The following is a 21,074-nucleotide window of genomic DNA, read 5'->3' as shown; positions in this document are numbered from 1 at the left end:
GACAAAAAGGCCAAAGCCAAAGGGAAAAATTTTAATACCGTAACTCCACCACAAAACAATAAGAATTTACATTAATTTAAAAAAAAACCTACAAGACAGCAAAAAAAACAAAACAAAAGAAAACAAAAAACCGAAGTCCCCTACAGAGGAAACTTACTCAGTTGGCAGTTGTTGGATCATTACTGCTTGGCGCCAGACCCAGTAACTTAGAACACCTTTTTAATCAGGGTCTCATTCCTAATGGTCCCCAACGAGGCAAATGATGTTATATCAAACTGACTACCTCAAGATAGGGAGCTGCCATCTCAAACTTTGTTCTGATGCATCTCAATGTGAATGGCTCACAGGGCAAGCTCTCTTAACTGTTATGAAAGAACCACATTATTCCTTTTCATCTCTGGGACTCTGAGCATGAGACCTTGCCCACTATGTTTTTGTCCACAGTGTCTGTTCTTCACTAAAACTTTTATATCAGTTCTGGTTTGATAAATACTTCTATCTCTGTGCCTTGGGCTCATCACTCTTGGCATGATACTATTTGCCAAAATGACTGTGCTACCCATTCATTATGGTGAAACACAAAGTGAACATTTGATAGTACAAGTATTCACTGTGAAACTTTTGGGTAAAGCTAGTGTTATTGTTGTTTTAAATATGACTGAAGTATCAAACTGTAGGGTGAATGGGAACTTAGGCCATCAGCCGGCAGCACAGTCTGTAGGGTGAGAGGGAACTTAGGCCATCAGCGGGCAGCACAGTCTGCAGTGGGCCAGGGCAGGTGCTTCTGAACACAAGGCTAGGAAACATGGTGCTTTCCTCTGCATCCCTGCACACCTCTCACAGGAAGAGTAAGTGGCGGTGTGAGCTTACATGCATTAAAGAGCCAGTGACACTACAGCCAACCAGTAAACGTTTACTAGGAATCTCCTATTGGTAAGACATTATACTGGAGTCAAGGGCAAAGTTAATTTTCTCAGGAAAGTTTCACCAAATTTCTGGGGTCATATAAAATCTATTAAAGGAACATTTTCTCAAGACAGTCTTTAGGAATAGAAAGTAACATTGTAGGTAATTTAGAAAAAAAATGTACACCAAGACTCAAAACAGGAAATATTCAGATAACAGGCCAAAATGCCTTTAATAACAGTAAAAATAATATCAATAAAACTCAAATATTTTCTAAGCAAGACAATATAGAAATATCTACTTTACAAAATAATTTACACTATTTAATCATGATACCTGGAAGTTGTGTCTGGGAAAAATCTACAAGGATATGAAGCATAAACATAATAGTCATAATATATAATGGTACAATAATTTATACTGAACTAGTAGAGAAAACTAAACATTGAGTGCTTTATCTGCATAAGGTAGTATTTCAAGAAATGTCCTCTGCAGATCTTGGAGATTGAAAATTGATGACACAGTACAGTGAGAGTCTTTTTTCCTAGATGCTCAGTCCCAGAGCGACAATTTCTTCTCTTCTTCATTTTCCACTTTCCTAAGCTCTATGATCTATCTGGTGTCTAGGCTGTCTTCCATTCTCCTAGAATGTGCTTTTACAACCAGGGTGTCTATGTGGAGAGGTCATGAGAAAATTAACAACAAAAGCAGCTATTTCAGACGTGTTATCTACAGTGATGGTTTGGCTGAGAAAAAGAGAGTAGAATTTGCAGAGTGGATTCAGAGAGTGAAGGTGATGTATAGTCTTAACGCACGAAAACTGTATATATAAAGTGAGGGAAAAAGAAATTTAACAAAAAATAGAGAGGAAAGGTTAATTTTGGTAAAAGATCAAAGTTCCACATTTGGAGACAGAACAGAAAATTGAAGGGAAAGGAAATCATGAAGGGGTCATCAGACATAAGGGACTGCCAGTGGTGCCAGTCAGTATCTCAGCATGTGAGAAACGACGGACAGAGAGAGAATGTGAGGGACACCGAGCTGCATGGAGAAGGAAGCAGAGAGAAGAGAGCAAGGAGACAGTGGGAGGAAACATGCCAAAGAGACTCTTAACTAGAAATAGAACACACAGAAACAACATACAGGAAAGAGTGCATAAGGACCATACTGGTGTGCAGATCTCTGTATGAAAATGGAAAACTCAACAGCCTGCTAGACGTGCAAAACCAGAGAGCATTGTAAGTAATTTGAGAGAAACAGGATAAGTTAACAAGAAAGAGGGAACTAACTCAGACAATCAAATAGCTTCCAAGTTTCAAGGCAGGAATGGTCATGGCCTTCATGCTTTTTCTTAAGTGAGCACTAACTTGTTACAGTGCTGGATCCAGCCAGCCCCAGAGGCCCAATCTCATTAACTCTACCTGGGCCACTATTTCTACTGTTGGGAGAGAAAAAGGCTTAGGGGTCATAAGAAGGTAATCAAGTCTCAGGGTACAAAGTTGCAGAATCATTGACATAGGATTGCTAGTTTTTTTCTTTTTTTCATCCCCCAAGGATGTTCAGTTGAAGCGATCCCTAAGCCTGAAGCAGTAAGCAGCCTTGGTCCTGTGGACTGGTTCCTTGAAAAGATTCGAGTGTAGTGTGTTCATCTGCATTAAGTTTATCTACGTTTATACTTTTAAGTTGTTCCCTAGTAGCTAACCCAACCAATGTGTTAGGACTTTCAGTGGGTGTGGAGAGAGCACCATTAAGTAGGGTTGGTCTTCTGTTGTTAATTGGAGGTCCAGTGGTAGAAGAGTGAAATTTTGAATTGGAGCCAAAGCATGGCAACTTCATGATGGTAGGTGGCCTTTGTTGCTGCATCTCACCCTCTTTTCCTTGGACTTCACTTTGTATGCTATCTGGGCCAGAGCCTTTATCAGGAATACCAATGACGAGCTGCTCAGGAGTAAGGCCAGCAGTTCTTTCACTCAGCTGGCTGCCTTCAAAAAATTGTTTCAGAACATCCCTCCGATCTCCTCCAAGGTCACTTTTAAGACAGGGCGTGTTTTTTGGCTGAGAAGAGCTGGCTTCAGAAAAGGCCACAATTCCTGTCTCTAGTTGATTCTTTCCAGAATATGGAGTATTTTTCCTCACAGTAGGCACACCATCTCCAAATGGACTTGGGTTTGGGCTTTCTGCAGTTAGTTTGTTCTCTGAGATATTTCTTTGACTAGGTAGGATGCTTGCTGGGGAAACGTTAGGTCTTGCATACTTGATATAACTGCTTTCTGTATGCACTGGACTGGTTTCTTGGTTCTTCCTTGGTGGAAGACCATAGGATGAAGTGTAGTCTTGTAGAGCCAGCACATTGTCTTTATGTCCTGTGGAGCCACCAATACAGCAAGACCCTCTTTGACTTTGGTGAAATAAGTGTGCTTCATTTTGACCTGTTGGGTAACTTTGAGGCAGGAAGTCTGGGAAAGCCAACTGTTCTCTTTCTGGTGGACTTAAACTAGTAATTTGCAAATCATAGTTCAAATTCTCACCTTCAAACCATGTTGGATCTTTTGGAAATCTAGCAGGGGATGTAGTGGAATAAGGATGGTTTGGTATATTAGATTTGTGTAAATTTATTGACTGATCCCAGACATTTCTGTTAAAATATGGCTCACTCTCTTTCTGCCTCTCAGCTTGATTCCTGTGGTCCCAGGAGGTCCATGAAGGAAAGAGAGTGCTTTCTTCTTGTCCTATGGCATTATTAACATAATAACTTCTGGGGTCCACGGGTGGTGCTATAGTAGGACCTGGGTTATATATTGGAAACGTTTCCTGTGGGTTCCAGGGATAGAATTCACTGTAAGGAAAATCTTCACTGGGTTTTGGTGGATTACTTAAGGAATAAGGAAGGTATTCCTTCGCTAGGGTTGAGGCGTAGTGCTCACCTTCATACTGCCTAACTGTTGGGTTTCCTTTGAAGTTCATCTCTTCATCCCCCCATCTACTTTGTCCTGGAAAAGATTCATCTTCATTTGGATCAATTGGATCCTCTTCATTGTACTGCTCTGTCTCCTTCTGGTCTAGAGAAGTCATGGTGTACTGTGGGTTTTCTGGCCGCATCATAGTACTGGGAGAGCTCTTATCCCATGGATTGCTTTTAATGTACTGTGATTTTTCATTATGATAAGGATTGGTATATTCATGGTAAAAAATATTTCCTCTAGAGCCATAGGACGGATGACGTAAATTTTCGTCTTGCCTCCCATAGTCTTCCTTTAAGGGTGGAAGGATTTTTTGACGATTCCAGGTATTTCTTTCAGCAGGGAAATGTTTTCTTGTAGGAGAAGGGATTTTCTTAGGGTATGCAGGCTGGTGTGTACCATGTTTTAACTCAGGTTTTTTAGTTTCTGATTGAAATGGGGTTCTTCTTGGCTCTAAAGCAATTCCTTTGGGCAAATTCTGGCTTTGGATTTGTATATTAGGACTTGGTACTCTTTTGGAAGCTCCTTTTGAGAAGTAGGAGTTTTCTTGTTGATCAAAGGAATTAAAATTTGGGCCTACCATGCTGCCCTCAGAGCGAGGCAAATTATAGTTTGGATTGTTAATTCCATATTGTTTAGCACTTCTCCAGGGGTTGCTTGCATCTTTGGTAGGAGTGACTGTTCTTTCTTTTTGACCTAGTGACTTTTCTTTTGGATTTTGAGTTTTCATATTGTGGCTAACAGTGACCTGTTTAGGACCCACTGAGGCCACATTGGTGCCCACAAATGGTTTATTTGAGGCCTGATTGCTTCTCATAAATGGTTTATTTGAGGCCTGATTGCTTCTCAGAAATGGTTGGTTTGAGGAGGGATTGGTTCCCACAAAGGGTTTATTTGCACCTACATTGTTTCTCACAAAGGGTTTATTTGCAGCTGGATTGGTTCCTATAGATGGTTTGTTTGCGGCTGGATTGGTTCCTATAGATGGTTTGTTTGCAGCCGGATTGGCTCCTATAAAGGGTTTGTTTGAGGCCGGATTGGCTCCCACATAGGGTTTATTTGAGGCCGGATTGGCTCCCACAAAGGGTTTATTTGAGGCCGGATTGGCTCCCACAAAGGGTTTGTTTGAGGCCGGATTAGCTCCCACAAAGGGTTTGTTTGAGGCCGGATTGGCTCCCACAAAGGGTTTATTTGAGGCCGGATTGGCTCCCACAAAGGGTTTATTTGGCCCTGGCAGGTTTCTTCCGAAATGGACTGGATTTCCTGCATAATTAACCCCGGAGGTAGGAGAGGGAGGTTTACCGTAAGTTGGGTTTCCTGGACGAGTAGCTTGTTTGCCTTCCCAAGCAAAGGAATTCCACTGAGGACCCCTTTCAACTTGTGGATTTCGGTAGCCAGGTCCATTCTGTCTAGGCCCCTGGGTACCAGTGGTTTGCCATTGTCTTTCTGAAGGATAATTTGGGTAAGGATAATTCTCATAAATATTTGGCTGACTTGGTCTCCACGGAATTTGGCTTTTTGGTACTCCCTGGCCTGAAACATTAACTTTAGGGGGAGGGAAGACACCGTTTTGAACTGTAGGATTGTTCCCAGCGTTCGGCCCAGGGCCTGTGTTTCCTATTGGGCTAGTGTCATTTCCGCCTTCAGGAATTGATTGAGTGGCATTAGCATCAGGCACAGTTGAGTTTGTAGAGGCCTCTGGGGGTGGGTCATCTGGAGGTGGGTCCTCTGGTTTAGGAGGGTCTTTTTCTTTGGGTTTTTCATAATCTTCAAACATCTCTTCTGAGTAATAAGGACGACCCCCAAAGCCGTGATATCCAAAAAATGCATAGTAAGGATTCTATAGGAAAGAAGACAGGAAAGGAGAATCATTCTTTGCTTGCTTCCATGGTGTTGCTTGGAATTGCTTAGTGTAACTGGGAAAGTTCCTCCACAGGCTTCTCATACCATGACAGCCTACACTCTCCTCTAGATGTTCGAGGCCTCTGTTCTACCCTTTGGTGCTGAGTAGTCTCTCTAGCCTTTAGGCCCACATCCTGAACCTTAGGGTTAAAATGCTTTTTGATCTAGGATCTCACAGTATGAGACTATTGCTTAGGCTTTGAATGTGTGAAAACCCCCATGCTTGAGCCCCTGAGTGCTGAGGTTACACATGTGAGCTACAGTGTCCAAGTTAACTGTTATAATTCTTGATATTGTATCTAGTTATTTATTTTTGAAATAGAGCTTTGCCATATAACCCTGGCTGGCCTGTAACTTGCTATGTGGATCAGTGTCGTGCAAAACTTGCAGGGATCCTCCTGTCTTTGCCTTCAGAGTGCCAGGATTACAGGCAGGGCAACATCATGATTAATAGTTTTTGTTTTTGATTCCATCCCCTTTTCTCCTCATTTCTGTGCTCTCATTTTACTCTCCTATGTTGCTGAGCCTGAACTTCAAATATGGATACATGCTTTTATTTCACAAAGGCAAAAGCCTGTCCTACAGTTCTTGCCGAAGGTCCAATGAGTAAGGCTCCAGACTCTTCCAACTGAATGCACCCAGAACTGGGTTCATCTCCCCATAAACGTCATTATCCTGCATCTAAGGAGCATTTTCTAATCTCAAACCCAGTTGCCCCAGCTTCTGCTTTCTATCTTATTTCCCCAGACAGTTAATTACCAAGTCCAAACGTTCTATCTGAACTTTCAGCCTTGCCCTGTCTTTTTTTTGCCTACCACTCCCAAACTATTGACATTGCTTTCTCAGTGACCACTGTATGTGTAATCTTACTTTACTTTATGATTTCCATCAGAGTAGGAGACACTAGGGGTCTGTTTCTGGGAATGGAAACATTTTTCTCTTTAAATATGTGTTCAGAATTGCCTTTCCCTTAAAGGATAAACTATAAATTCTTTAGCATAACAGAAAGCAGAATGCCTTGGTGCTATATACATGTGCAATGCAGGACTTTCTACAACTTTTAGGGCTATAACTGTTGGCTAAATTCACATTATTCAATTGTAATATGGAGACAATAATAATAGGATAGTAAAAACCATACAATTTGTCCTGAGAGTCAAATGAGAATATATCTATATCTTTCTCTAGATCTTCATATCTGGAATTTTGTTTCTAATAAATGCTACATATTGAACTAAACATTTTAAAACTTTTACAATCATCTGAGTCATGGCCATGACCTTTAACCTTAGTTCCTCTTCCTTAAACTTTGATGTGGTTGCAAATTGCCTCCGCTGTTAATTCTCTTGAGTCTTTGCACATGGCCTCTCCCTATCTAACTGTTTCCCACCTACACCCTCAGCCCTCCCAGCACACTTGACTTCAAGATGCAGCTTGAGTGCCACAGCCAGGTGCACCTGGCTCCTGGAACAGTGCTGGACTCAGGCTCTGCTGCTCATGTCTGCAGCCTTCGGCTGTGGTTACCAGCGCAGCAGGTTTGACTTGCTTATTTCACTGGGCTCCTCCCACTTGACATCTCCATGGGAAGCTTTCAAGTAAAAATATTGTCTTGCTATTCTAGTTTTCTAGACCAGTGGGAAATACTTAATAATTTTGAATTAAATTAACAACCTATGTGATTTTTTTAGACGTGTGTATCATTTGGTTATTTAATTTTTCCCCTGTGCTGGTGATTAAACATAGGCATGGTAGTTAAGTCTTCTACTACTGAGCTATATCCCCAGCCTTAGTTTTCCCAAGAGATAGGACACAGATTTAAGCCTATGTTTATGTCTGAATTACTCTGTTTTACTTGCTAAATTTTATGAAAATCTGAAGTTCTAGTTTCTAAGTAAGGGTATTGTATACAATGGCCTGAGACACTCTTACGTGGGTATTTTATAGTGATATAGTATTTTAAACGTCCCGTGATATTATTGAAATAATATTTCACCACCATTACTTTAGTGATACCTTGCTCCTTCCTCCTCCGGCAAAGGTGTACATTTCTGCCTTCACGGAGTGCATGCCACATAGCTAGAGGTAAAGAGTAAGCCAAGTCCAGGGTGGACCACGAGAACAGTTTATTTGCTGACATACTAAGAATTGGCATACTGGGCATACTTGATTACTTTCCTGGAATATAGTAAAAATGGTATCGTATCATAAGACTTGGGTTTGGTCCAGTTTATCCTGTAACCCAAGAGGAAAAATTGGATATTAATTTATGTTCTCTGGATTTCAGTATTTATTCAATGAGATATTTAGACAATAATGTAGTTTCCTGTGAAGAGAATATTCTAAGATGATCTTAATTTCTTTCTGTGTGTTTCACTTTCTAGGGTTCACTATCAGGTTTGCAAAGAAGCTAATAGTTTCCACAGCAAATCTGTGTACAGTCTTTCAATCCATGTAGAGGGATTATGCACCATGGAAGTGGTGCTGGGTTTAGGGACAAAGCCACGCAGCTGCCTGCTGTGCTGAGACTAGGCCGGTGCTGCCACAACCAGCACTGCATCACACTTAGTCACACTACTGGCTTGATTTTATTTCACTTAAAAAAAAAAAACTTGAGAGCTCGAGTTAAAGACGTTTTTAGCGATGGTTTTAAGTTCTTGTGGCATTGGGTTAAATGATAGCAGCTGATAGACTATAGTTCTTAACCAGGGTGACAGAGCCACTCGTACTTACTCCTTCTTCATTGCTGAACTTTGGCCGTCCAAACGCTGTTGGTGGTCCCCTCTGAAAGATGAAGAGCACAGTGAGCAAGGAACCAACCACTTTGCTTTCTTCTCTTTGTTTTAAAGGCAGGATCTTGTTTTATATCAGGACCATTATGGATCTGGGCTGTCCTTGAGTTCTTGGCAATCTTCCTGCCTCAGCCTTCTAAGTGCTGGGATTACAGTTGTGCACCATTAGACTGGACTAGAAATGTGTATGTGATTGTATGTATATGTGTGTTTGTGTCTATGTGTGCGTGTTTGTGTGTGTGATTGTCTGTGTATGTGTGTGTTTGTATGTGCGTGCATATGTGTGTATGATTGTGTGTGTTATGTGTGCTTGTGCGTGTGTGTTTGTGTACATGTGCATGTGCGCACGTGTGTGGAGGCCAGAGGTTGGTGTTGGCTGTCTTCTTTCCTCCTTCACTTTACCTTTTGAGGTAGGATCTCTCATTGAACATGGAGCTCACTGGTTGGCTAGAGTAGCTGAGCCAGCAAGAGCTGGGATTCTCCTGTCTCCTCTCCTCAGCACTAGGGTTGAGAGGGAGTGCTGGGGATCTGAACTCAAGTCTTCATGCTTGTACAGCAAGCACTTGACCCGCTAAGCTCACTCCTCAGCTCTGGAAAGCACTTTCTATGTTGCCATTTGTTTGTAAGTCAGGAGGTATGTTTAACTGGCTCATTAGTCATGATGCTTCGTTTTGTGAACTCACTAACTACCTATTGATACTTATGATCCATTTGTGAGTACTATTTTTATAAAGCTGTAAGATGACCCTAGGCTATCTTATTAAAAATATCCTGTCTTATCAATCACCTTACCTCACTATCTCTGGGGAGGGAAGAAGAAGAGAGGGAGGAGAAAGGAGAGAGAAAGATAGAGACAGATATTAATATTTGAGTAATAGTGGGCTCCAAGTATCTATATTAGAGCACACAACAATATGAGATTAAATTGTAATGTTATATTTAACATTCTTTGTGTACACTTGAAGTTAATTTTCTTAACAAAATATGAATTCTCATATAAGAAAAGTCAATGTACATGGATTTATCAACTCAAGATTATAAAATGATCATATTAATAAAAGTGATCCATATGCTTAATTCAATATCCATCAAAATTTCAGTTATATCCTTTGCAGAAATAAGAATAATTATACAATTTTTTATGTGAAAATACAAAGGATTAAAATAAGTAGAAAAATTCTAAATGGAAAGAGATTCTGGTAATCTCACTATACCTGATATAGCTCTATACAGTACAGAGCTATAGTAACAAATTTAGTATGACATTGGTACAAACAGAAAATAGAAGAAAACAGAAAAAATAGAAAATCAAATGCAGAATTAAACCCACATATCTACAAACACCTAATTTTCAATAAAGGTGTCAAAAACATACATTGCAAAAAAAAGACAACTTCTTTAACAAATGGTGCTGGGAAAACTTTATCCATCTGTTGAAGAATTAAACTAAGTCCATATCTCTCACCTTACACCAAAACCAACTCTAAATGTGTGGAAAGCTTATATGTAAGACTTGAAGCTAATAAAAGAAAACACATATAAAGTATTTTAAGATTCAGACATGTTAAGAATTTTCTGACAAAGACTCCAGTAGCACAGTAGACTTCCAAGAATTGACAAATGGGAGGATTACATGAGATTAAAGAGCTTTTTGCATATCAAAGTATACAGTCACCAGAGTGAAGATACTGGCTACAGAGTGAGAAGGAATCATTGCCAACTATACTTAAGAGATAAATGTGAAGAATGTAGAAAGGACTGCAAACATTGAATATTAAAAGTAATAGTAAATGGTCTAATGGAGTGGAGAGACACTTACTAAAAGGAGAAATACAAATGGCCAATAATTATGATAATATTGAACATTCCTTACTATCAGAACTAATTTAAATTGTTTTAAGATAGCATCTCAACATAGAAAAGTTTTCATTCCAGCACACAAATGTTAAGGAACACTCTCAAGGATGTGGGGAAGAGGACTGTTAGAAACTGCAAGTGGTAATATGGAGTGACACAGCCACTACGGCTGCTAGAGTGGAAGTTACTCACAAATCTAAAAATAGAGCTGTCTATTGAACCTCGCAGGACCATTTCTGAGGTTATATCTGCAGCACTAGACATATCACAAAGATTCTTAAACTGGGTAGAGATATGTGCATTTACATAAGGAATTTTATTTATTTATTTATTTATTTATTTATTTATTTATTTATTTATTTATTTAGACAGGATTTCTCTGCATAGCCTTTGGTCTGTAGACCAGGCTGCCCTTGAGCTCACATAGATTTGCTTGCCTCTGCCTTCTAAGTGCTGGGATTAAAGGCATGTTTCACCACTACCAGTCTACACAAGGAATTTTAATTAGCCATGAAATAATGACATCTTATGGAAAATGGGTCTAAGAGATCATCACGTTAAGCATAATATGTTTGAGTTTAAAAGAAAAATGCCACATTTTTGCTTACATGTGGATTCTAGATTGTGTGTGTGCGCGCACATGTATGTGTGTACACATGTGCTCAACTCAGTAAAGTAGAAGGGGGCCCATAAGAGGGGATGAAGAGATCTTAAAGGAAGTAAGAGAGAGGCAGAAAAGAGTAATGAAATATATATGCCCCAGTGCCAGGAAGCAGGAGTGGGTGGGTTGGGGAGCAGGGCAGGGTGAGGGTATAGGGGACTTTCGAGATAGCATTTGAAATGTAAATGAAGAAAATATCTAATAAAAAATATATGTGTCATGAAAGTGAAAGTAGGAACTTTTAGAAGCAAGGTAAGCAACCAGCAAAAGAGGAGCCAAGGAGGAGACAACGTAGTTGGTGAGGAGGATGAATAAGAAAAAAAAACTGGGCATAGTGGCGCACGCCTTTAATCCCAGCACTCGGGAGGCAGAGGCAGGCGGATTTCTGAGTTCGAGGCCAGCTTGGTCTACAGAGTGAGTTCCAGGACAGCCAGGGCTATACAGAGAAACCCTGTCTCAAAAAGCAAAAAACAAACAAACAAAAAAAAAAAAAAAAAAAAAAAGAAAAAAGTAAGAAGGCAAATGTATGTGGAAGTGCTGTGCTGAGGAGCTGAAGAGACAGCTCAGTTGGAATATTGCTTTCCATGAAAGCTGAGCACCCGAGAGTTCAGATTCCCAGCACTCTTCCCTATAAAAAGGCTGGGCGTGACACCTGCAGTTCTAGTGTTGGGAGCAGAGATGGGCAGATCCCTAGAGCTGGTTGCCAGGCAGCCTAACCAAAGATGTGAACTCCAGATTCAGTAGGAGACCCTGCCTCAAAACTAAGGTGGAGAGTGACTGAGGAAGACAGTGAGCACCATCCTCTGGTCTCCACATGTGTACAGGGGCACACACCTACACAGACACACAATACCAACACACAAACACAGAAGGTGCTATAACAAAACTGGGATTTTGTATACTAATGTCAAAAGTTAAAAAAAAATAAGAGTACATCAAATTTAAAGAAATGAAAGCTTAGGGATAGTTACATAGAAGCAAGGGTTGAGAAGCAGTTTTTGCTTCTCATCAAGAGATTGATGTAATGGGATTAATAGTCATTTCAACATGGAAATCATGTTGCTTTTAAACTCTCTGGAATGTTTCCTTCCTTTAATGTGGCAAAGCCACCCTTTTAAGGAAAAGGAGTAAGGAGTGAATTTTTTCTCATTAAAACCCTCTTGATCAGTAAATTACAAGACAAACAAACAAACAAACAAACACTCTGTTCCATAGCCAAGTAAACAGTCACTGAGTACTGTTTGGTGTGTAGCTGTTTTCGACAGCTTGTGTTACTCAGTGGTTATCAACCTGTGGGTTGCAACCCCTCTGGGGGTTGGATGACCCATTCACAGAGGTAACCTAAGAGCACAGAAAACACAGCCATTTACATTATAATGAAAAACAATAGTAAAATCATGGTTATGAAGTAGCAATGAAAATAAAATAAGTTTGGGGGTCACACAATATGAGGAACTGCATTAAAAGGTTTGGCATTGGGAAGGTTGAAAACCACTGCCTTTACTATTCTTTTTGTGCAAATAAGTTAAATATTATACTTTATTTTGTTAATTTTAAACTTTAAGAACTCTTTGAGAATTCATGTATTACTTTGCAGATTTCTTTATAATGACGTTTGTGTTGATAGAAAAAAATATGATGGGGAGATTACAATGTAATCATGGCTTGCTTCTTAGTTTTAAACTCTCTTCTTGTCTAGTGCTATTTTGCATTATGATAAATTATGATACTCAATGAAGATATTTTAATTTCTTTTGTGAGGCATTATAGTACAACCATTTAAAATTAAACAGTTAAATTATGTTACTAGTGACTCTGTTCATGTTGCAAACTGGTCTGAGTAAAACATATATTCAATTTTTAATCAGTTTTTTGAATAATTACTAACTTGATTTTGTTTCATATTCTCTGCTGTCAGTATGTAAACTTATGTTAATTTTTACATACTGATATTATTTTTAATTTATAGCATATAGAAAGTTCTTACCTGTGGAATTGGCCATGGTGGTTGTGGATAGGGGTAAAGTCCATTGCCAAATGGTGGGAATGGCTAGAAAGAAAGACAAATTAAAGTTATTTGGCAGTGACATTGAAAATGAGAAATGACAGAAATTGATAATAATTATTTGAAAACTAGAGACAGCTTGTATTTTTGTTTGCATCAAATTTCTTTTTCTTTCTCTTCTTCTACCCCTTCTCCCCTCCCTCCTTCTCTGCATATTTTGAGTAGAGATGATGGTAATAGTCATATTATTAAGCACTTGTATTCAAATGGTAGTTGGTTATGGGACTCTTTCAGATTTCAACCTTGCATCATTGTTATTCTCAGTTCACTTGAGAAGCTGAAGGTCAGAGAAATTAGTTGCCCCAAATGGCAGAGAAATGACAGAAAACGAGATTCAAATCTAGGAGTGCCTTTTTTATTAAGTTTGTATTTGTTATATGTATAATTGACCAATGAAGGCTGGGGTATAACTTTATCTTTCTTTCCTGACTCTTCTACTAGTAGTCATGAGACTCTATATTGCAAGACTGTATTATATTTTATTCTTATTTATTTTCAAGGAGTATCTTACCACATAGCCATGGTGGCCTTCTACTTATGATCCTACCTCAGCCTTCCTATTGCTGGTGTTATCGGCATATCCTACAACCACAGCTTGATTCTGTGTTTTAAAAGGATCTTTAAGGCAATAATATTTGTGTAATATTGAACTAAATAAGGTTGGAGTTGACCTGCCAGGCAACTTTTGATGAATGTCAAAATTAAATATCATATTCTTACATAGCAATACCTGTACTAAATTTAGGAGGAAGTATGTATGTTGGACAGGTGGGGACCTCTCTTTTAAGGTATGCTTATGCATGTGATATGGAAGTTTTCTGCTCTAGCCTCACCTGAGGTGGCTGGGCGTCATCTTTGGCCCGTGCTGCTTCATTTGGTGGTTCCTTTAAAGGCTGCTTTTGTGGCTGTGGCTCTTGTGGATTGGTCTGGTTGGGTTTGGCGGTCTCCTGGGTTTGATCAGTCTTGCTTGGGAAATTGGGCATTGGGGGTTGCTGCCATCCATTGGGTACTGGTGGAGGCCACATGGGCATCTGGTATGGAGGGTACTGTGGAGGCATGTGTGGCGGCATTGGCATACCATTTCCATATGGGCCCATAGGCATCATCTGAAAGAGCAGCAAAAGCAGTAACAGCGAATGAGGTTGAAGTCCAGTTTCGTCCCACCTTCTAAAGTCAAGCTTCCAAAACCAAGTCAAGAAGCTTAAAACTCCAGTGGAATTTGATTCCAAGATCTTTAACGAAGACTTCATTTCATTTTGTCTTACTGAATGAGACCTCAGTTTTCTAGAAAGCCTGTCAAACGAATCAAAGGCAGACTTCAATAAGAGATGTCAGTTCAAGAACTTGGTGGCTGAAGAATGGCTTAGTGGGCAAAGTGCTTGGTGCACAAATGTGAGACCCTGATTCTGTCTAGCCAGAACCATGCATGTAAAGTTGGGCACAATAGTGTGATAATCCCAGTGCTCCTATGGTGAGATAAGAAATGAAGACAAGAGAACCCCTGGAGGCTCATGGTCCAGGTAGCCTGGTATGTGCAGTGTAAGCAACAAAGAGACACCGTCTCAAGAAAGGTGAAAGGCAAGTACGGATGCTCTAAGTTGTTTTCTGAACCACACACACACACACACACACACACACACACACTTTGTCTGCACACATGCATACACACAGCAATCTTCATGTCACTGAAATCCTGAGTGTGGAGATTTTTGGGGTGTACCACCACACCTTGCATAAGAATCTTATGTTTTTCTGAGTATATATATTTTTATGGAAATTCAAAACTCATGTGACTTGCTATATCTAAGGCCAGGTAAAATGAGAGAAAAATGAAATAAAACAACCAAAATGAAAATAACCTAAACCAAAACAACCTAAACCAAAACCAACCAAACAACAAGCAAAACCCGGAAACAGATGCACGATTTTACATTGGTGGAAATTTCAGTTCACAGACACAAAAACAGCAAGGAAAGTTGGGCCAACCAGAATCTAGGAGGGGAGCATTGAAAATGATGACTTTAGGTAAAAACTTTAAGACAGTCACTGAACAGAAAGGTTAGGACAGAATCGAGGAAGCCTATAACCACATCACGACAGTAGTATGACATATGCATTTTTGGGCTATCACACAATCTTTTTTTTTTTTTTTAGCTTTATATCCTTATTTATTTATTTATTTATTTATTTTTCCATTTTTATTAGGTATTTAACTCATTTACATTTCCAATGCTATACCAAAAGTCCCCCATATCCACCCACCCCCACTCCCCTGCCCACCCACTCCCCCTCACACAATCTTATTAGAAGATGAGCTGACGGTCATGGTTTAGTTTGCTCTAGAATTAGCATACAACCACAAGTATATCCCATGATCACTCCAGCAAAATACAAAAAGATTCACAGTTTTAGAATTGTGTAAGATAACACAGAGGTCTCTCCTCAAATAGTATCCACTATCCTGTGTTGGTTGCCATTGGTCGTGTGCAAAGCTCCTAGAAACTTTAGTGAGAACAGTTTTCTGAGACACAACGAATATTTGTTATTAGTAGATGATGTTCACTTGTAGGAAAAAAACCCAGAAATGACTAAGAATGTTTGTCACTAGGAACAAATGAAGCGGTTTTTCTCCTTCACTATTTTAATGGTTATCTTAACTAAGACTTGTGGATGGTAATTAGCACTGTGATCTGCTAAGACAAACACAGCCCAGCTTCTGGATATAAAAGAGAAAGTGTCAGAAACAGTATAAAGGACTTACTGGTGGGGCATTCATGAAGTTGAATTGATTATATCGCATCATCTGAAATGAAAGGAATCCATTAATGTGGCATAAAATGAAAAGCTTTTGTTCAAATTAACTCACGAAACAGAAGAATTAAATCGAGTTCATGGTCTGAAGATACAATAGTCATAATTTCTTAATTATATATTACTTTAAAATTTGTATTCATTAAAAAATTCTGGAGTATGTAATTTTTATACATGTATAGTTTTAAAAAATATTAAACATTTATTTAATGTGTATGGGTGTTTGCCTGCACATATGTCTGCGCCTTACAGTGTGTGTGTGTGCTGTACAAAGAAGACATATGAGGATGTCAGACTCCCTGGCACTGGGGTTACAGATAATTATGTAGGGGCTAGGAATCAAATTCCCTGTTTTCTGGAAGAATATCCAGTGCTCATAACCACTGAACCATTTCTTCAGCCCCATGTGCACAGGATTGTATATGTGTTCATATGTGTGCATATGGAAGCTGGCATCTTAAATATTGTTCCTTAGGAGGTATCTACCTTCTGTTATGAGACTAAGTTTCATTAGTATCTGGGGATTCCTTGATTTTGGGTTTTCCTTCCTCCCTGGCTTGCCAGGGAGGTCCATGAATCCTCTAGTTCCCACTCCTCAGTGCTGGGATTACAAGTGACTGTCACCAAACTTGGAGGTTCTGGGGATCAGACTCACCCTTGTACCACAAACTCTACCAACTGAGACAATTTTCTAGCCCCCAGATTCCTGAATTTGATGTCAGACTTCATATTGAATCAATATAGAATAATAGAAAATAAATATAATTTACTTTGGAGCTTTTGAATGTTCTGTTTATTTAGAATTATGGATTTTAGAACAAGATAATTTCATGGTAAAAAGATAACTGCTTCTCTGGCACACCTCTAATCCCATAAGATGGGTCTATGTGAATTCAAGGCCAGCCTGCTCTCTATAACTCTACGGTTGGTTTGGCACTAGCTCCTTAATGTTTCTTTGAGGCAGAGTTCACAGATATAAAGGGATTCTACTGTAATTTTGTATTAACTAGCAGATATTGATTACCAAAACCAAATTAAGAAGGAAGGATGAGAGTTCCAGGATATCTAGGGCTACATAATAAAGAGACCTTGTCTCAAAACCAAACCAAAACACCCAAGCAAACATACAAAGATTCCTGTTTCTAATGAGCATGAAATTTGATTAATGCTAACTAGGTTGAGTTATGCTAAAGATATAATCAAGTATGTACTTTATAACACTCCCAAGTACAAATGGCTCTTTACTAGTGAATAAAGCTGGCCCCAGAGCTAACAACTAATTTTTAACATATATCAACACTGAAACACATAGCAGGCTCGGGGGCGGGGGATTTTTTTTTCCTTTGATTTGAATGCAAGACTTTGAATTTTACCTCCCTTAGTCCATTCATAAGAATTTTTATTTTCTAAGAAAAGTACCAATACTCTCCTTTTCCTGACCTTTTAGATAGGACCTGGCACGTGTCTCCTCCGGTACAGAATATAATACATACCTCTTCACTTTTACTGCTAAATCCAGGCATTCGGGGCATTGGCATCTGGAACTGAGGGAGAAATGCAGAGCCTTAGCTGAAATAATCTGCCAGCTGTCCCTGAGTCAAGCAACAACAGAGTGCAAAGGGAAGACCCAACACAGGCGTAAATACTCACTGGCATGGCAGCAGAGACACCAAGCAGACCCAGGAAAACAAGGAGACTCATCTTTACATTTGGTACCTAGAATATAAAACTGATTATTATCTTGGGACATTGAAAATGACTGTGCTTTGGGCACTCTGCAGTTAGGTACTAATACTAATGTCTTTGCTTTTCTGTCAGAGTTCAGAACTCTAAAGAGATTCTACTGTGACTTTATGTTAATTTCGAGACATTACTTGCCAAAGTCAGAATGAAGAGACAGAAATGTATATTTTTTTTCTTCCTTAGAAAAGTAACTGCTGAGGCTGATATATTTAGTGTAGGTTACAAAACCACAGGAAGTGAAAAGAGAGTAGGTAGAGGATCTCCTTTCTCAACATCTCTCAGGTCGTGGATCAAGGCTTTTTGGTATCTCAGGGTGTTCATCTCATTCAGATACCCATCTCATCTCATCTTTACAGTAGAGTCACAGTAATTCTAGATTCTGTACCCATGAAAGGAGACATTTCACTTATTTTGTGTATATATAATGTCTTTGTTTTTGCTAAACTATCAAATTATGTCAGATGAGTCCTTTCTACCCGTAAAAGAACATATAACTGAGTAACAGCTGATTTTTTGATTAGTTTTGATTATATTTTTGATTGAAAATAATACTCAGAGGCTGCTCTGAAGTACGACTGTAAACTTTGGCATCTTCCGCATTGTCTTACATACTTTAGTGAGGTTTGTCCTCTCAGGTGCACTTAGTGAACTTCATAGTCTGACAAATGAGGAGATAATAGACAAATGGGGAGCATACTCACCAGGCCACATGGCTTTGGAGGAGAAGTCGGATTTCTGCACTGAAGCAGCAACATGTTTTCACCAAAACTTTCATAAGCCTTTTTGGGAAAAATAAGGATTTTTGTATGAGAAGAAACTCCAATTTGGAAAGAGAGCAAATAAGTGAGCCAAATCCCAAAACTTCACCTCTAAGGGTAGCTAGCCCAAATCATGGTAATCATTTTATTACCATCAACCATACCCTTATGAGAGGGTCCTCAAAACCGAGCTTAATCTTCGGAGCTTTAAGGTTAGGATGAGAGCTAAATCAGAGAGAAAATGAGACAGGCATCGTATTTTGAGACACTGCTAGTGCATTGTTGACAAAACTTCTTTATGGAAATGTGCAAAGGTACAGTGTTAAGGAGGTCAGAGTAGTTTGGGAGAAAACCTACAAGAGAAACAAATACCAAATAAACTAAGAGTTGAAACTTTTATCAAAAGTTAGTCTACAAAGGTGATTTAGAAACACCACAAATACAATAGGAAAGTTAACAAACATCTATAAACAAGGACATTACTTAACACTATACAATATATGTTGATAATCTTTGATACTCACCCAATGCCACTTAGAAGCTGCACTAGATAAAAAGTAAACTTGAACCTTGTTAACCTGTCTTTGAAATATGTTCTTAATGGTCTATGGTAGAAATGACTACAAACTGCTGAAGCCAGAGAGAGCCAAGGAGCAAGACACATTTATTTCTTAATAATAAAACAAAAATTCTTCAAGAAGGTGTCATGTTCAGTACCCAAAAGTCTTAACATAAAAAGATCCCTCCTTGTCAGGAGGCTTGATAGCAGGATCACATTTAAGCACTGTTGTAGACATGCACAACCAATCAGCTTTGAGAAAAATGGTTTTGCCATCACAAGAGTTAGTGGAAAAAAAACCAGTGCAAAATTTATAATGTGTTATTATAGAACCTGTGGAATGGAGTCTCTTATTATCTATAATAACAGCTCAGAAAAACAAGCTTACAGCAGTAAGATTTAGAAGGTGCTTTCCTTGTGAATTTGGGCTTTGAAGTATAGAAACTTCATTTATACAAATATATTTTGGGAACAAAAGTGACTATTAACCATATGCTACTGACACAAATCACTGGCCACCATCAAAAGGTTTTGGAATGATATGGATCTAGTTGATATATAGTTAATACGTAATTAAACTGGAATGTTACATCTATAACCAACTCAGTTATTTGCTGTGCATTATATAAAAACCTAGGGTATAGTTCCTTTTTAAAAAATCAGATGTAGCTTCGTTGTTAGGATTTAGACTTTTAGAGGAGCTGGCCAAAATGACAAGTAACTCTCAGATGTTTATGATCATACAACTTTGGAAAAACTGTAGTTGAGGAATTCACTTGGAGTTGTGATTAGTATTATTTTTTTCTGCAACATGATTTTTTTTTATAAAAAAGACTTCACTTTTTTGTTTTTGTTTTTAGTTTCCTTTGTTATTTATCGTTATTTATTTATTCACTTTACATCCTGATCAAAGACTTCACTTCTAAATAAATTCAATTTTCTTTTTTACTGACAAGAGCAAGCTTTGCATTTTTGGTTGACCTGAGTTACTCTGGTCTTTCTATATCTTCCTAATAGATCATATTTGTCCGAGTGTGTTTGCTTAGTGTAATGCTGTCATTTAAAAACTGAGAACTAAGTTTAGTGCCAAAAGCTGTCTCCTACTTCTTTTTTTCATTACTTAATTAATTCAATCTACATCCTGATTGCAGCCCCCTCCTTTCTCTCCTCTAGTCACACCCTCACAAATCCCTTCTCTCATTATCCCCCTTCTCCTCAAAGAAGGGGAAGCCTTCCTTGGGTAACACCCTGCCTTGGGATAAGTTGAAGCACATCCTCTCCCTCTGAGGTCCAACCAGGCAGTCCAGCTAGGAGAAAGGGATCAAATGGCAGGTAACCAAGTCAGAGACAGCCCCTGCTCTGATTGTTGAGCAAGCCTCATGAAGACCAAGCTGCACATCTACTACAAATATGTAGGGGGCCTAGGTCCAGCCACTTCATGCCCTTTGGTTGGTGGTTCAGTCTCTGTGAGCCTTCATGGGCTTAGGTTGGTGGACTCTATAGGTATTCTTGTGGTGTCCTTGACACCTTCAGATTGCTCAGTCCTATACCCCACTTTTCCATAAGACTCCCTGAGCTCGGCCTGATCTTTGATTAGGGATCTCTGCATCTGTTTCTATCCCCTGCTGGATGAAGCTTGTCAGAAGACAGTTATGCTTGACTCCTGTCTGCAAGCATAGCAGAGTACCACTAATAATGTCAGGTGTTGGCTCTCTCCCATGGGATGGGTCTCAAGTTGGGCCAGTCATTGGTTGATTGTTCTCACAATCTCTGCTCCATCTTTATCCCTCTGCAATTTGCAGGCAGGTCAAATTTTGGGTTTTGTGGGTGGGCTGATGTCCTCCTCCAGCCACTGTCTCCTACTTCTTATGTCTCTGTCTACCGAGTGGTTATATATTTACCATTCTTCCAAGGCATGGGGAGTGGAATGTCTCATCTTGGCCCATACAACAAAGCTGTTTTTAGGGACCGTAGTTCCAAAGTTTAGTGATACAAAGAATAAGACAGTGTTAGAAAGAACTTAAAGACAGTCTTTGAGTAAATTAGAAATATTTTTCAATTTA

General features: G+C 39.2%; 1 protein-coding gene across 2 annotated transcripts; it reads right to left on the bottom strand.

The window, feature by feature from the left end:
* Positions 1-1,115: 1,115 nt before the first annotated feature.
* Enam (enamelin) lies at positions 1,116-19,190 on the bottom strand. 2 transcript variants are annotated; one of them, NM_017468.3, is made up of 10 exons: positions 18,977-19,190; positions 18,617-18,677; positions 18,396-18,473; positions 17,602-17,667; positions 17,445-17,495; positions 15,902-15,943; positions 13,974-14,246; positions 13,063-13,125; positions 8,499-8,549; positions 1,116-5,706 (listed from the first exon to the last, which is right to left on the bottom strand). In NM_017468.3, the coding sequence occupies exons 3-10, from the start codon at positions 18,447-18,449 to the stop codon at positions 2,482-2,484; spliced, it is 3,825 nt and encodes a 1,274-aa protein (NP_059496.1). In that variant the 5' UTR covers positions 18,450-18,473; positions 18,617-18,677; positions 18,977-19,190; the 3' UTR covers positions 1,116-2,481. The 2 variants fall into 2 exon arrangements, with proteins under 2 accessions (NP_059496.1, XP_030109982.1); XM_030254122.1 differs by lacking the exons at positions 18,617-18,677; positions 18,977-19,190 and adding an exon at positions 7,163-7,165 and having other exon boundaries at positions 2,482-4,668; positions 5,080-5,706; positions 17,445-17,489; positions 18,396-18,449.
* Positions 19,191-21,074: the final 1,884 nt, after the last annotated feature.

This window comes from Mus musculus, chromosome 5 (genome assembly GCF_000001635.26).
Source record: "Mus musculus strain C57BL/6J chromosome 5, GRCm38.p6 C57BL/6J".
NCBI lineage: Eukaryota > Metazoa > Chordata > Mammalia > Rodentia > Muridae > Mus > Mus musculus.
This window is presented reverse-complemented; position numbering and strand designations above follow the sequence as displayed.

What these genes read in the sequence shown, in the direction of transcription:
- Enam (NM_017468.3), bottom strand. Translation starts at nt 18,449, where the DNA reads ATGTTGCTGCTTCAGTGCAGAAATCCGACTTCTCCTCCAAAGCCATGT. An exon ending in GTGTCTCTGCTGCCATGCCA is followed by an intron (nt 17,496 to 17,601) that starts GTGAGTATTTAC and finishes TTTCTCCCTCAG; the next exon opens with TTCCAGATGCCAATGCCCCG. An exon ending in TTAGCAGTAAAAGTGAAGAG is followed by an intron (nt 15,944 to 17,444) that starts GTATGTATTATA and finishes CTTTCATTTCAG; the next exon opens with ATGATGCGATATAATCAATT.